Source organism: Sinohyriopsis cumingii, chromosome 18 (assembly GCF_028554795.1).
Source record: "Sinohyriopsis cumingii isolate HCF-2022 chromosome 18, ASM2855479v2, whole genome shotgun sequence".
NCBI classification, from domain to species: domain Eukaryota; kingdom Metazoa; phylum Mollusca; class Bivalvia; order Unionida; family Unionidae; genus Sinohyriopsis; species Sinohyriopsis cumingii.
In genome coordinates, this window is record NC_142978.1 from 56,920,480 (window position 1) to 56,936,677 (window position 16,198).

Below are 16,198 nucleotides of genomic sequence, written 5' to 3' on the forward strand. Positions count from 1 at the left end.
CTATGAAACCTATCTATTTATACGTACAATACTAAGGACTATGAAACCTATCTATTTATACGTACAATACTAAGGACTATGAAACCTATCTATTTATACGTACAATACTAAGGACTATGAAACCTATCTATTTATATGTACAATACTAAGGACTATGAAACCTATCTATTTATATGTACAATACTAAGGACTATGAAACCTATCTATTTATATGTACAATACTAAGGACTATGAAACCTATCTATTTATATGTACAATACTAAGGACTAATCGAGCTTTTTGCTTGGACTGAGATCTCAATAGCCAATCAAGCTCGTAATGAATGTCTGGAGAATATTCTTGCTTTAATTGTTTTCTTGTCCATAAAAAAATCTCAAATTTACCTGACACCATCATACAGCACTATGCCAATGGAACAAACTGACATGTCAATCACATTTCATAACCTAACTGCAATTGTTTCCTCATGATTTTCCTCTCCTGAATGGTAACCAAGCTATTTGTAGACGTACAACATTCTGCACTCTACAGTTAAGTTGGTTACTTAGTATACATTAATGTTATGTTGTTGGTCATCTTACAACATTCTGCACTCTACAGTTAAGTTGGTTATTTAGTGTACATTAAAGTTATGTTGTTGGTCATCTTACAACATTCTGTACTCTACATTTATTTAATATACATTAAAAGGTACAATTTGGTAGCCTAATGTCATAGCATACTACACAGCTGGTTATTCAGTGTACATTAAAATGTACAATTTGGTAGCCTAATATCATTGCATACTACATAGCTGGTTATTCAGTTTACATTGGGAGTTACATATTTGATATACTAACAGCATTATGTACTCTACAGTTAACTATTCAGTCTACATTAAAAGTTACATTTCTGGTAGGATTGAAGCATTCTGTACTCCACAGTTATTTGATATTATACATTAAAAGTTACATTTGTGGTAGAATTCAAGCATCCTGTACTCCACAGTTATTTGATATTACACATTAAAAGTTACATTTGTGGTAGAATTCAAGCATCCTGTACTCCACAGTTATTTGACATTACACATTAAAAGTTACATTTGTGGTAGAATTCAAGCATCCTGTACTCCACAGCTAGTTAACATTATGCATTAAAAGTTACATTTGTGCCTGGGATAAAATACTGGTTAATGTCCTTGCTAAGAGTCCCTTGAAGTGAATGATATTGTACTGGAAGAAAAGAATTTCACAGAATTCTAGATAAGATCATTTCTTCATTTTCATTACTTACTGCTAAAACCATCTTGGATATTCTTCATTGATAAGGTATTAGTTACTGTGGCAGCTATACTGTATATAAGACCATCACCATTTCTTTAGGACAAACTTTGACATCATTATATTAGATGACTTTTGGTGAAAACAAGATACTGGTAATTAGGAGAATTAGTGACAAGACTTTCAATTTGTTCATTGCAGCAGCCATATTGAGGTCTGATTGGCACCATTTTTATTCAGGACTGACTAGAAATGCACATTAGTCATCTGATATAAGTCTCTTGTTGATATGACTTTTCACTCAAGAGAATCAGCAACATCAAGATTTTGAAGATGACTGACACAGTAGCCATCCTGGCAATTATATCAGCACCATTTTCATTCAATACCAAGTTTTAAAAAAAAAAAACCAATATATGATATGACTTTCAATCTAGGATTATCAATAAAAATATCAATATGGCCACAATGATGGACATATTGGATATCAGTCCGACACAATTTTTTTTCAAGCCAACCAAACACCAGAAGTCTTTCTGTGAAAAGACCATGCTTATAAGACTCTCTGTTCAGAAGGGGTAGCGTTAACAAGATCTGACCACTCATTCAGGAACAAGTGTTGATAGCAAGATTTTCAAGCTGGCTGCTGTGCCAGATATGTTGGATGTCACAGCAGCACCATTTTCATTTGGAATGAAGTAGATCTTGGGTGGACTGTGGGTGTAAACTTTTATGACAAGCCTCAAAAATGTTTAGGAGGAATAGGGATTACACGCATCATTAATATCAAATCATAATATGTCATGTTAGATATCACAACTCACCATCAAAAACCTAGATTTGTATCAAGGCTATCTTAGTCTCTTACAAGGTATCCCATTGCACCATGGTTATAGGTCCCACAAGATCAAGTCTAGCATCTTAGGATGAAAGTCTCTGATATAATATCTCCATCCCACAGCCCTAAATTTACGAGCAGAGTTGCATAGTAAATTCATTTTATTTGGGGTTATTTTCCAACATGTGTAATGAATAACCGACTTTATTCTGGATAAGAGTGCCCATGCTGAAATGCTGTCCTTTAGATTTTTATGGATAAGAAAATGTATAATCTTCCTCCACACAATCCTTCTTAAGTACCACTTCAAAGATCACAATGGGTCATTTAGACAAACATGAGATGAAGTGGACAGAGTAGACAGGAATCTCAAAAAAGTCTGATGTTCTATTAATGGGAGCCTGTTCTTGGCAATGAAAGCAGAGGCCATCATAAATGATACTGACCACCCATCTTGTCAGAACTGCATGTGATCACGGTCCACTGATAGAGTATGCATTTCACTGATTCTGCCTTCTATTGCTAATGCATTGAGGAATCAGATTTTATCTGAGCGGTGAACCACTGAGTCTCTTGAGAGTTCAGATGGTGTTTCGTTCATATAGGTTAGTACCCATGATAGATTCCACTTTGGGGAAAGAGCCAAAGCCTTTGGACTTACTATACTTCCAGAATGTCTTGAACTAGATATGAGGACTTCAAACCTGTCTCCAAGTACAGGCTCTCTTTGTGTGGCAAAGGCTTGAGAATAAAGTGAGGCGACATTAGATGGGTACTGAAGCATTATACTGGACATTGTATGCCAGGAATACCCAATGACACTATGCGATACTGATAAATGAAAGTGCCTGTATAACCTGGGTTTGTGAAACTGCACAAGGCCTGTTCTTCTGGTGGCCAATACAATTGATTGTGGTCATGCCCCAGTGTGATCAGAGGTATATAGCAAAGTCAGGTTATGATCGAATTGGGCTATATGGTTATGATGACAATGTCCAGTTCTGGAGATCACAACAGGGTGCAGGATATTTGATCCATGTAGCCGGTCTATAATTTGATAGTGTCAAAGCCTTGGCTGCAAACTGATGATGTCCTTGGTCCTCTGGGTTTGTTTTTCTGTACATTCCCCCTTAATGCCCACACTACTGCCAATCACTGACTTAAGTCTATGTTATACAAGTCTGACATATATTCATAGATTGAAAACAGGAGTAAGCAACACATGTAGAGTGGATATCAGTCTGATCTTGCCTATTGTCTAAATCAGTAAGACAAAATAGAAAATAGAGTAAAAAATATATACAGTACATGCCCTGCTTTATGAACTCAAGAGTGTGAATGGAGAGCTACACGCCATGACAATTGCCTGTAAATGGGTGCCATGGCCACCTGAACAGGCATAGTATTGAAGTGTCACTATTAATACCTATAAAGTAGATCCTGAAATATCAATTCTAATATATTACCTGTAGAAAAGGCAAATTAACTGCCTATGCAAGTAAAATCAACGAGGCATTGCTTAAAGTAAAGTGGACACTATGACTCAACTATGTATAGAAAACTTATGTGTACATATCTGACTGTGGTGGAAAACATACAGCAATATAATTTAGTTTACATAGCACACATCATGCTTACAAATAATAATGCACTTAAGCATTAATATTGATACTTATGAAGTGGGTGTTATAATATTAATGTAAGACAATGTTAGGAAAAACCAACTGAAAGCCTAAGACAGGTAAACTAAGTAGAGAATCAAATATTTAACTATAAACTATTAACTGGACACTAAGATGTGATTAATACTGAAAACTTACTTATATGTATCCCACCGTAGCAGAAATTATACATCAATATTATACTTGTTTTTTGTATCATACACCGGACCAGCACACTTTTAAATTAAGTAATGTTAGGGTATGTACTTGCTACCTGTGCAGGTACATACCAAGAATACCTAAGCATGTGAGGACTGCAAAGCCAGAAACTTTGTTATCAAAGAAATAAGAAAAAGAAATTTACAAATACAGAATACTTCATTTTGAAAAGAACACTCCAACAACTTGCTTTAAGGAATGAAACTTCTGAAATGCTTGTATTTGGATTGTGATGCCTCTCTGTAGGGAGAATGCAACACAGCATGAAGTATTCATAGGATTTTGCTCCACTCCTTGTATCAAGAGTTTTTTTGCCACCCAGGTCGGCACATACAACTTTTAGCTCTTACCTAAAAAGGTTCAGTCTGGGAGGGCTGGATTTGCAAAGTAGTAGTATTTCTTCAAGGTCTTATAAATGTGAAGAAGAAATTATAAAGATACAAATAAATAATTATGTCAATTATTTTGGTAAGTCCATGCAACAATAGAAGCAATTAGGTCTGATGGGTTGATTTTCTTTTAATAGGCATTGTTTTTGTATCAGAAGTTTTAACTGAGAAATACATGTATTTGGCAGTACTTTATAATACTTACAGGACACATCTTCATTGCAAGGTGCAAACTCTTTGAATGTATTGTTCTGTTCCATGCATGATAACCCATCACACCGCTGCACAGGATTGTTGCAAACGCGGGTTCTCTGTATGGTACCTCCCTGGCATGTACTGGAACACTGACTCCATGCTCCCCAGTTAGACCAGCCTCCATCAACTGTGAAATAAACATAGAATTTAGAATTCAGAATCAAATACAAGTTTGCCATTTCTGTTCTCCAGTATGACAGTGGGAATACCTCCATCTGGTTTAATAACACCATTCACATAAAACTGGTAATGTGGTGGCAAAACGCTACCTGAAGAAACATTTTCTTTAGTAACTTTATTATATAAAAACAAGATTTTACAGCAATATATTGTCTTGTATGGTTTATTACTGATTGTAAAGAGTTTGTGGAATCCAAATGAGACAAATGCAGGAATTGGTAACACAAGATCGATGTTGTTGCAAAGTGGCATATGAGCAGACATAACATTTATATGACATTACAATGAGACACATCTAGGCAATTATACCTATCCTGTTTGTATTTCCTTTGCTTTCCTTGGCTTTTAATATGATGACAACCCATTAAGTTAATTTGCATAGAAAAAGTACATGAAAAGGAGTGACCTAACTGTTTAAATGAGATTGCTAAAGCCATCTTTATTAATGATTATTGGCTTGTTCTTGATCAGTGACAATATTTCTTTGAAGTCAGATTGCAATCTATATATATATATATATAATTCCTGTCCCTCGCCCTAATTAAAAGGTCAGTCCTTAGAAACACATTTCCCCTTCAAACCCTCAAGAACTGAGAATAGCAAAATCTGCATCTGGTTAAGACTGTATGGACACAAGTACATATATATCTGTGCTATATCGAGACAGTGGACTAAGGTTTTGATGACCAAGGGATTAAAACAGACTTATGGAAGTGATACAATATGAAAGATTATGAGCTGTACATAGCATGTATTCATGACATAAGGTCTTGTCAAAACTCCATTCAGATACACATGGTTATTTGAGTAAAAACAGCGATATCTCCCCAAAATGTACTATATTAAAATGAGGTTGTGTTATAATGAGGTAGGTTCAACATTATTATCACATCCTTTAAATGGGGGTCATGGTCACATCTTTGTTATATGAGGGATGGAGTTATAGTGAATTGCTTTAATATAAGGGACTACTGTTCTGTTATTGTATTAACCTTTACAACAAGTGAGTACATTTCAAAATATGATAATCACTTGAGATAATGACTAAAAGTGGTTGCTACTGTTGCTTATTTTCAGACTACTAATGTAACTCAATCTCAAACTTTTAAAAGGTATTTGCAAGCCATGTTTAGAAGGGGCAGACTTAGATTTACATACCTTATGTCAATCAATTTAACATATATATCCAATATTATTAAATGTATCTTTTGAGAAATTTCAATGTTTTTGAATTATATATATATATATATATATATATATATATATATATATATATATATATATATATATATATATATATACACACACACACACACTTATGTGTGAAATCCAGACAGTTATTTGCAAAATGTTTCAAACTTTTTTATTCCATTATTTTTCACATATGAAAATACAAAATTTACCCTTTTTTTACATGTGAACATACAAGATATTCTATCATATCCTGTGATACTTTCTTGTATGTGCCAATAGAAGTGAAAGTGGCAGCAAGAGGAACATGTGTTTTATGAGCTGCGACAATTAAAGCAAACATCATATCTCAGTCATGGAATTTATTCTTCTCCAGGAATGTCTAACTCTTTACATTTCCTTGTTAATGAATTTTATGTCCCTTGACCTGCAATGACAACATGATGAAAATTCCATGTCCTCGTGGTCAGATAGGGAAAATAAGTTATTAACCTTTAACTGCCATGGCAACATGATGCAAAATTCCATGTCCTTGTGGTCAGATAGGGAAATTATGTTAACCTTTAACTGCCATGACAACATGATGAAAAACTCCATCCATTTCCACATGGTTATACTGTATAGTGCAAATATGTCATTTATTGTAACAGATCGTTCATCCAAAATCAACAGTTTTCTATATTTTGATGTTTTGATTAGACATTAGATTAAAACTGAATGAAGTTACAAAAAAGTAGAATGATCAGTACTATGCTAAATAATGAGTTTAATCTCTGAAGCTTCAGCCAAGAAGCAAGTCTGATGCATAATAAAAGAATATTTTCTTTTCCTACATAAATACTGGATATCTTTCATCTTGTGGTATCGAACACAAAATATTTTAATCATAATACTTATATTTTTTCAACCACTCACTGAAACATGCCTTCAATTAATAAAGAAAAAAAATCTCTCTCTCTATAAAATAATATTGTCAAGAAAAAAAGATGTATAATTGTTGGACCATGTTAAGTTTCATTTGTGTGGTGGAAAAGCATCCACATATAATCTGAATTAATTTTTTTTTGTTCTGTAATGGATTACAGCGTCATGGCAATTTGCACTGAAGAAATATATTTCTCAATATAATCACTCACAACAGATGATGAGTGACACAACCGTTGAATAGATATGCTACAAATTTTCTACTCAAACATTTGTGGACACACCAATAATACAATAAATGAGAAGAAGTATATAAAAATAAACTTTACCATTCGAGCCTAGTTTCGGTACACACGTTTTCTCCAATGTGACTTGATCACAGTAGCTGAAAAACAGTAAAAATCAGCATGATGATCTGGCACAATATATACTGTATTGTTATCATGGATAACATATTCCTGGCTACACAAAAGTATTGACCCTAATCTGCTGCCTGGTGTCTAATGCACTTGTAGATCAGGGTCTATGCTGATTAGTCTTCATACTAGTTTGAGAAAAAAAACCCATTAATCCAGATACATTAAGTTACATAAGATCTGGGGCATACAGTTTCAGAGATAGATATGCATTAAAAGTGGGTGAATACAGTATATTCAAAACCTGTGATGAACAAAAATAAAACAAAAAAGAACATGATATGAAGAGAAATTTGCAATGTATACTTTGGTGCAAGAGCAGTTTTTTTCATAATACTAGCAGATCCATGATTGTTGAATTCAGCATGTTATTTGTATGATAATGTTTGCAAACAATACATATTCACCTTGTGAGAAGGGGACTGCTGTCCTTCTTAAATGAAATTCTTATTAATGCAGGTAATGATTGTAAACCAGCCTGCTGGGTGTGAAATGGTAAGTCATAATTTATCAAGTAAGTGAAAGTTGCTATCTCACAAGATGTCAAATTCAAAGACTTATTGGGTAAGCTGGTGGTGGTTCTAGGGGTTATAAGCTGATCAGTCCTACACCATCCCAAAAACAATGCTTGGCAATTAATTGGGTGTCAGTCACTGTTGCACGAAGCTACCCAGGCCAATAAGCCAATCAGATCCAAATTAAATGCAACCTTCCTTGATGGCAGTTAGTTTTAGAGGAATCAATGCTAAATTGCCCTCCCCGAAATATACAGAATTTTATGAGTTTTAATGACTAAATGTAAATACAAATTTCACATTTGAATTTCAGGCAGTAATATAATTTAATAGCTCAAACCGTATTTCTTCAATATTAAGTTGCAAGGGAGAGGCCTAATAAATTTGTCAAAAATGGTAGGGGGGCTGCATTATAAAACATGCTCTTGGTAAATGTCTGCTGAACATTTGCAAAAATGTTGATTGGGCTTATTATTAGATAAACATGGCACTAACAAGTCTAGATTATTTACATTTCAGTCATGGAGACATATGTTGACTTAATATTTCGTGAGTGAAACTGAAACGGACCCCTGATAAATCCAAATGTCAAGTATGTGTAATCTCAGGCCTCAAACTACAGTTTTCAGAATTATAAGGAATCTGAAGGGTATCTGATAAAAAAAATAGTGAAAGATGCATTGATGTAATAGGGAAATCACAAAATATACAGATAATAACCTGCTAATGTTACTAGTTAATTCTGCATTTTTAAGTGTTTGTACACAGAAATTAACCACTATTATACAGTCACATAAATATTAAGACATAATCCTTTACTGATGTTTCTTTTCTCTACAGTAGTGAGTACCTTCATTATGATGAATGGTTTTATGTCCTATTTGTCCTTTTCTCGTGAAACTAGATTTGTGAGAAAAAGTAACAGTTGCTATTTCCTTATAGTTAATGATATATTACAGGAAGTTGGGACAAATTACAGGAAAAATCTATCAGAATCAAAAACAAGAATTTTAAAGGGATTTATATAAAAATATAGGGATAACTAGAAGGACTGTAATCATTAAGTACGTGCAGCTGGACAGCCAAGTTTCAGGAGGCAAACAATAACAACTGGGAGATCTATGTATTTTCACAATATTTACAGGTGACTGCATTAATTGTATAAGAAAATACGAACGAGTTTTTTTAATGGAAATACTGCATGACCTTGGGAGTGCAGTATATTCATCCAAAAAAGCAAGTTCATATTTTCCCATACAAATACAGCAACCTTTTTATTATATGCTCATCTTTTATTCTACCTAATGCTTAATTATATTAACAAAATACACTACAAGTAACAAAGTAACTGAATGTATGCCATATTCCAAATTAAATACAACAGCACAGATTCATCATTACACAACAACATTATTACTGCACACGTAACTCCGCCCAGATAAATTTGAACTTAGTCATGTGCTCGACAAACTTTCGAAAGAAAATGTGTGTCTAGTTAAAATTTAAATTTGGAGTCATATTGTGAATGAATGTGCACTGCAACAACTTTTCCATTTGATCTGGAATGAATAGATTTTTATATTTTTTTCGATTCTACGAAATTTCATGATTATGGACTGGATTTATATGTGACAATTCCACATAAAATACATCGGATTGAAGAAGCGAGGAAGAAGCATGTTGACATCTGCAAATGTGTTTCTGTATCTGTCATTGAATGTTTGAAATCATAATGTGGGAAAAATATAAAGCCTTTCGATTGCAATTATCAAAAAGACGCTATGGAATTTAATGCTTATTTCATTGTGAGTGCAGTAACGAGGATGTAATTGCACTTATGTTCGAAATTACAGTACAATTTTGAAATGTGTAATCAAGACTGAGAACCTGTGACATGGCTCATGTAATTCGGATTTGCAGAACTAAGAATGTATATTTTGAGGAAATTCAGGATGTAACACTGTAGGACTAGTATATTTTTTGCCATTCTTATCACCAACTAAAGAAGACAGTGTATGCCTTGTCACTAGTATGTTATTTGTAAGGACCTTTTCTTGTGTCTGTTGTATAGCTAGCCTAAATCTGAATCAAAGTATCAAAAAAGTTAACGTGGAATGTGCCAAAACAGCTGGTATGTGGCAGTCCATGAAACATCTGCTTTACTTCACTCAGAAACAAATTTAAACAACCAGAATGTAAAATGCCTATTACGCGAGTGTACATGATTTGCTTACAAATCAAAAGTGCTGGTGTCTGCATTCATTGTTTGTTTACAATAGAAAGTAGTTAATTTATGCACGTGAATGCAATATGTGTATTTGTGCATGAGTTCAGTATTGGGTAATATTGCGCGATTCTGAAAATGTAAAGTTAACGGAGAAAAAAATGAGCATATAATAAAACAAATGTATTGCATATCTGCATAACTTTAACATATTTTTCCAATCATTATGAAATATGCATACTACCAGAGATCCAAGTAATAAAATATGTGTTCCATTTCAGAAGTCACTATAACTACCTACCTCTAGAAGCTATTATCTTTGTCTATCTCTGGTAATGTCTATCACTGTCCATCTCTAGAATCCATTATCACTGTCCACCTCTTAGAACCATAATCACTATCAACCTCTAGAAGCCACTCTATTATCTACCTCTAGAAGCCATTATCATTGTCTGCCTCTAGAAGCCATTATATTATCTACCTCTAGAAGCCACTATATTATCTATCTCTAGAAGCCATTATCATTGTCTGCCTCAGGAAACCACTATATTCTCTACCTCTAGAAGCCACTATATTATCTACCTCTAGAAGCCATTATCATTGTTTGCCTCTAGAAGTCGTTATCATTGTCTACCTCTAAAAGCCATTATCACTGTCAACCTCCAGATGCCATTATTACTGTCTACTTCTAGAAACCATTATTACTGTTAACCTCCAGAAGCCAATATCACTGTCCAAATCTAGAAGCCCATTATCCCTGTCAACCTTTAAAAGTCATTATCACTGTCTATTACCAGAAGCCAGTTTTTACTGCAGGAAAAATCACAGACTTTCAGTAACCTTGTAGTGACATCCAATATTACCACTATCAAAAGTGCAGTTTGATGCATCAGTTATTAGCTTAGTTACAAAAACATGACAGGCATAGTGGTCTTGTACTCAGTTCAACAATTAAACCTAAGCTTATAAAATATTAAACATAGGCTGCTGTGACCTTTTCTAATTGCAATGTTGTAGTAAGAATAAAACTGGGCATACATTCATGTAGTTCAATGGGTCTAGTGTGCAAAGTGTCTTAAAAAAAATTAAAAACACAAATCTGAAACCAAGTCAGTGAAGCAAAAACTCTGGTTTACAATACAAAAGCTTTGTGAGGAGTGTGTAGTACCTGTTAAACTGCATCTCCTCACCAGGTTTCATGATTTTAGGTATAACATTATTTATAATGGTTGCATAAACCAGAGATAAACACAAACCACAAAAATGAACAATTAAGATACATATATGTGCAATCTTAGCCCACTTATCCTGTCCACAGGTGGCTGGTGCTATGAAACCCATTCCAAAATGCTGCCTATGACCATGAAAGCAATAATGATTAAAGTGCAGTGAGGCTGTATGTATTTAGATGAATTTATATGCATTGACAATAATGTAGGGGCTATCCCCTTGCTAAAACAGTGATCTGCTGATATGTACCTCCCCATAATATATACCACATATATTCTAGCAATCCATTAGTTGCTCTGGTAATGTTCTGTCACATATAACAATCTCCAAGTCAAAATGGGCAATAACTCTAATAAAAATTGCAGAAGCACAGTGATTTGTCATACTGCTTATGATCATATTATAACATTTCCAAACTTTCATGGTGACCTACATTTCCAATGTTTTGTGGCAATTCTTTGAAATCTGTAAGACTAGTTGTGAAAAATAAGATTCTGCTGCAAGTAAACGTGGGCCATAACTGACATGCATCAACAGATGATGACAATAATATGTACCTAATTTCACAGTAATCCATAAAGACCTCTGGTAGTAGATGTACTCAAGCAGACTGTCAATAATTCATTCAGATGTAGTCAAACAGGCTGTCATATTGTAATCAGCTGTACTCAAACTGGCTGTCCTGCATGCATTCAGCTGTACTCAAACTGGCTGTCATGCATGCATTCAGCTGTACTCAAACAGGTTGATATACATGCATTCAGATGTACTCAAATAGGCTGTCATACCTCCATTCAGCAGTGAGACAAAACGGGCAATAGCCAAAACTAGTGATCACATACATATGTCAAAATGCAAGTTTTTGATGATAACAAAAACGTTTACAAAATTTCATGTTAATCCATTGAAAAACATGAGACTAGCTGCATTCACTGGATTGAGTCAAAGAGCATTCAGCTATCATTCAAAAAGGGCAATAACTCTTATAAACATTTTGGGAGCACTGTGATTTGCCAATATGCACATCTTTAAGTGATGACCACAATATTTACTAAAACATTTCTGTTTGAAATCCACAAAAAGCTGCAGGATTAGTTGTGCTAAAAAAGACTGTACCAGACAGTTGGATAGAAAGGCAGACGTAAGAATTCATATACAGATTAAGGGGATGATAAGATCTATGTTAATGTGCAGTCAGAACATTAGCCATTTTTCCCCATTAGGTCAATTAAAGAAGTAAATATACTTTTCGAAAACGTTCCTTAATTCTTACCAGATGGTGCATTCTGTCTCCTCTATGGTTTCATTGATGGAATAGTTTTTACAGTCAATATTGCAAGATCTGTTGCATCCTGGTTTGTTGCAAGATTCTACTTCTATATCAGAACCACACTCATCTGGATTCCCAGATATTAGAATTCTGGCAACAAAAAAAAATTATTTTTAATATCAAGACATTATAACAGTACCCTTTGTGGACAATTTATTCACTATTTTGTGGACAATTTATTGACTATTCAAAAGTTTCATGTTTTCTGAATGTCTTTTCTGGAAAATGAATATCTCTATTGTCATGATGGCTATAACGGAAAGCTATTAAGTAAATATCTTGACGTTTTTCTTCAAGATTACAACTCTATCCAGGATATGAAAATTAGAATTCCAAAATACTCTATTAAAAGTGATTTGAATAACCATGTGTCTCAATGAAATATATATTATTCAGCTCGAGGGAGAACGTTGGTTTTGTTCCAGTAAGATAAAATTTTGTAAATGACTAAAACCCATCGTGTAATTTTTAACATGTAGTTCATGCTTTCTCAATGTTTTATCTTTTATTGCATTGGCATTGATTTTGCATATGGTTTTACTAATATGGGGTCAACATTAAATTGTTGTATTCAACACAGCATAAATAATACGTTGTTTGGTTTCCTTTGTGTCTTAATGTGAGTTTTTCTTTCTCATCTGAAGACCTTGTACAAGACAAAACATTGGGAAATAATGTTATTCAACACCATTTCCAACTTTTGTGTATGTTTCTTTGGAAAAATCTTACTTTTTATTGCATTTTGTTCTGGTTTTATGTACCTTGTCCTGTTTCTATTGCCTGGACCACAAGGAACCAAACACTCTTTCCAAGGAGACCATGTGCTCCATGCACAACCTAGTAAATGGGAAAAAATGATTCCTCATCAATATACATGTAAATAAAAATGTAAATAAAGAAAGATTTTAAATTCTTATCAACAGAAAATATGTTTTGTCATTCACACATGATCGTTCAATTAAAAATGAAGTAACAAAGAAGACGGCCTATATGTCAGCCCCATACTCAAACGTTTCAAAATTGTTTCAAGAGTTTCTCAATGGGACCATCACTCTACTGTCTTAAAGTAATTTCCAGAAATTCAAAATATGACCACTGTTTCATCCATAATTAAAGTCAAATCAGCATCATTATCTTTCAGGACCAACTAGATATAATATTCATACATCTGGGATAAATGCCATTTCAGAGGTGTAGCAATTACAAGATTTTCAAGATGGCTGCCATGCTGGCCATATTAGTTATAAGATTAGCACCATTTTCATTTAGCACAAACTAATACATAATATATAGTCTTCTGGTAAAGACCCTATCTTTATATAGCTTTCCATCAAGAAACAGTGTTATGGTTTTCAAGATGGCCATATTTTCATTTAGCATCATAAGACACCACATAAACTCCTTATATAATAAGTGTTTACATTTATATAATCGATCATTCTGAGTGTGTGCACACTTATGTAATGGATCATTATTAGTGGCTGTACACTTATTATCAGAATGTGCAATCTTTCATAATGGATCAGTGTGTGTGTGTACTTATATAATGGATCATTGTTTGTGTATAAATATATAATGGATCATCATGTGTAGTACTGATCATTATGAATGCATTTAGGTATGGCTCATTCTGAGAGTATATATATATATATATATATATATATATATATACATGTATACTTATATCATAGATCATTGTGTGCATATTTATATATTAGATAATGTTGTGTGTATACTTATACGATGGATTGTTCTGACTGTATAGATATTAATGGATGATTACTTTTGTATACTTATGTAATGGATCACTGTCTGTATAATTATGCAATGCATCACTGTGTGGATACTTATATAATACATCATTGTGTGTTTATTTTTTAATGGATCATTCACACACACACACACACACACACACATATATATATATTGATCATTATGATCATGTATATACTTGTTTTAGTACCCTAAATATGAAAGTATGACTTACAGTTAGGATCGACTGTGCAATTTAAGTCGCCATTATCATAACACATGCTGAAAATAAAATAGTTCTCATTAAATTATGTGTAGGTAGTATAATATATTTCTCATAGCATCTAACTATCTGAAAATCAAACAGTTTTAATATCTTAAATTTAAATAGGTCTTTTGATTTTAAAAAAGTGTAAGGGAATTATATGGATATGTTAAGTAAAAAAATTTAATAAATGACTGAAAAATAATAAATAGTAAATTTAAGCTGACTCAGCATTGAGGAAGTTTACACCAACAAACAATAATATTAATCTCTCCATCATCATGGTAACTGGGAATGATTGTGATATGCAAATATCTGAATAACAGTTTTGCTGTTTTAACCAAGACATTGACAAGAATAATGAACATGAAAAGGAATGTAAATGAGAATTCTGTGGAATGCTGTACTTCCCCATTGGAATGACTTCCAGAAACAGGAGCATAAAACTTTAACACAGAATCTCATGTGATGCTATGAGTGGGGAAATCCCAAATAAAGGACAGAATCAGTCGGTGAGAATGATGTTTTTCAGAGTTCCTGCCCACAATTTCTTATCCTAATTCACACTGATAAATGTAATGCATAATGGATTCTTTCATATTAAACCAGGAAAGAGTAGCTGTAGCTGGAGAAATATACAGTATTTCCTGAAAGTGCTAACATTATTAGAAAAAGAGCAAAATGTATAGCTAACAATAAAATCTTTGCTGAAAGCAAGGATTATTGTTATGGGCGGGCAAAATACAAAAGTTATAAGAAACACTGCAGATTTTCTTGAAACTGTAAGCATAATAATGTCAACCGCATGGTCACTGAGTGCAGTCTTTTGGATCAGAAAAATCCCAGATCAGTAAACTGTGTGACATATACAAGAATGAAGTGATCTTTTGTCTCTTTGTATGCATTAATATTATTGCAGCTATGGTATATCTTTAATATAACATTAATTAATGAAAACATCCATGCATATCCTGCTAATCCAAATCAAACATTTTCACTGATCTCCAAATCTCTCTTCAGGTTTCTTTGGATTGACATTATTTCATGCCTAAAGAGTTCATTTTAAATTAACATCATTTCATGTCTAAAGACTGCAGCTCCTGTAGACTAGTGGTTAAAGCATCTGCCTCAGAAGCGGGAGGTCATGGGTTCGAACCCCGCTGAGTCATACCAAAGACTTACAAAAATGGTACTAACAGCTGCCTCGCTAGGCATTCAGCATTAAGAGGTTAGTGTTAGGACTGGTCAGCCTGGTGTCAGGATAATGTGACTAAGTAGGTTGAACATCATGCTACATGGTTGCGGCATCATGTCCCAGTGCTAGACATCCCTATAAACTGCCACACTGCTGACATCATAGCGATATGACTAAAAAAATTTAAAGCTACTTTAAAAATCCTAATCACATCACACCCATGTCTAAAAAGCCCATATTTCCATAAGGGTTATATAAATATATATAATAATAATAATAATAATAATAATTAGTAACTTAAGTGGATGAATAACATGGGTCATGCGGATCTTAGAAAGTTGGCAGATTTACACAT

The 16,198-nt window shown here is 33.6% G+C and overlaps 1 protein-coding gene across 1 annotated transcript in view; it reads right to left on the bottom strand.

Annotated features, from left to right (window-relative positions):
- Positions 1-16,198, bottom strand: part of LOC149776706 (uncharacterized) — a 55,881-nt gene that overhangs the window by 17,116 nt on the left and 22,567 nt on the right. Inside the window, exons 9-13 of the mRNA XM_089941237.1 lie at positions 14,619-14,665; positions 13,393-13,468; positions 12,575-12,721; positions 7,246-7,301; positions 4,572-4,748 (exon numbers count right to left, since the gene is read on the bottom strand). Of these exons, the coding sequence (XP_089797363.1) occupies positions 4,572-4,748; positions 7,246-7,301; positions 12,575-12,721; positions 13,393-13,468; positions 14,619-14,665 (503 nt within the window). The remainder of the gene's footprint in view (positions 1-4,571; positions 4,749-7,245; positions 7,302-12,574; positions 12,722-13,392; positions 13,469-14,618; positions 14,666-16,198) is intronic.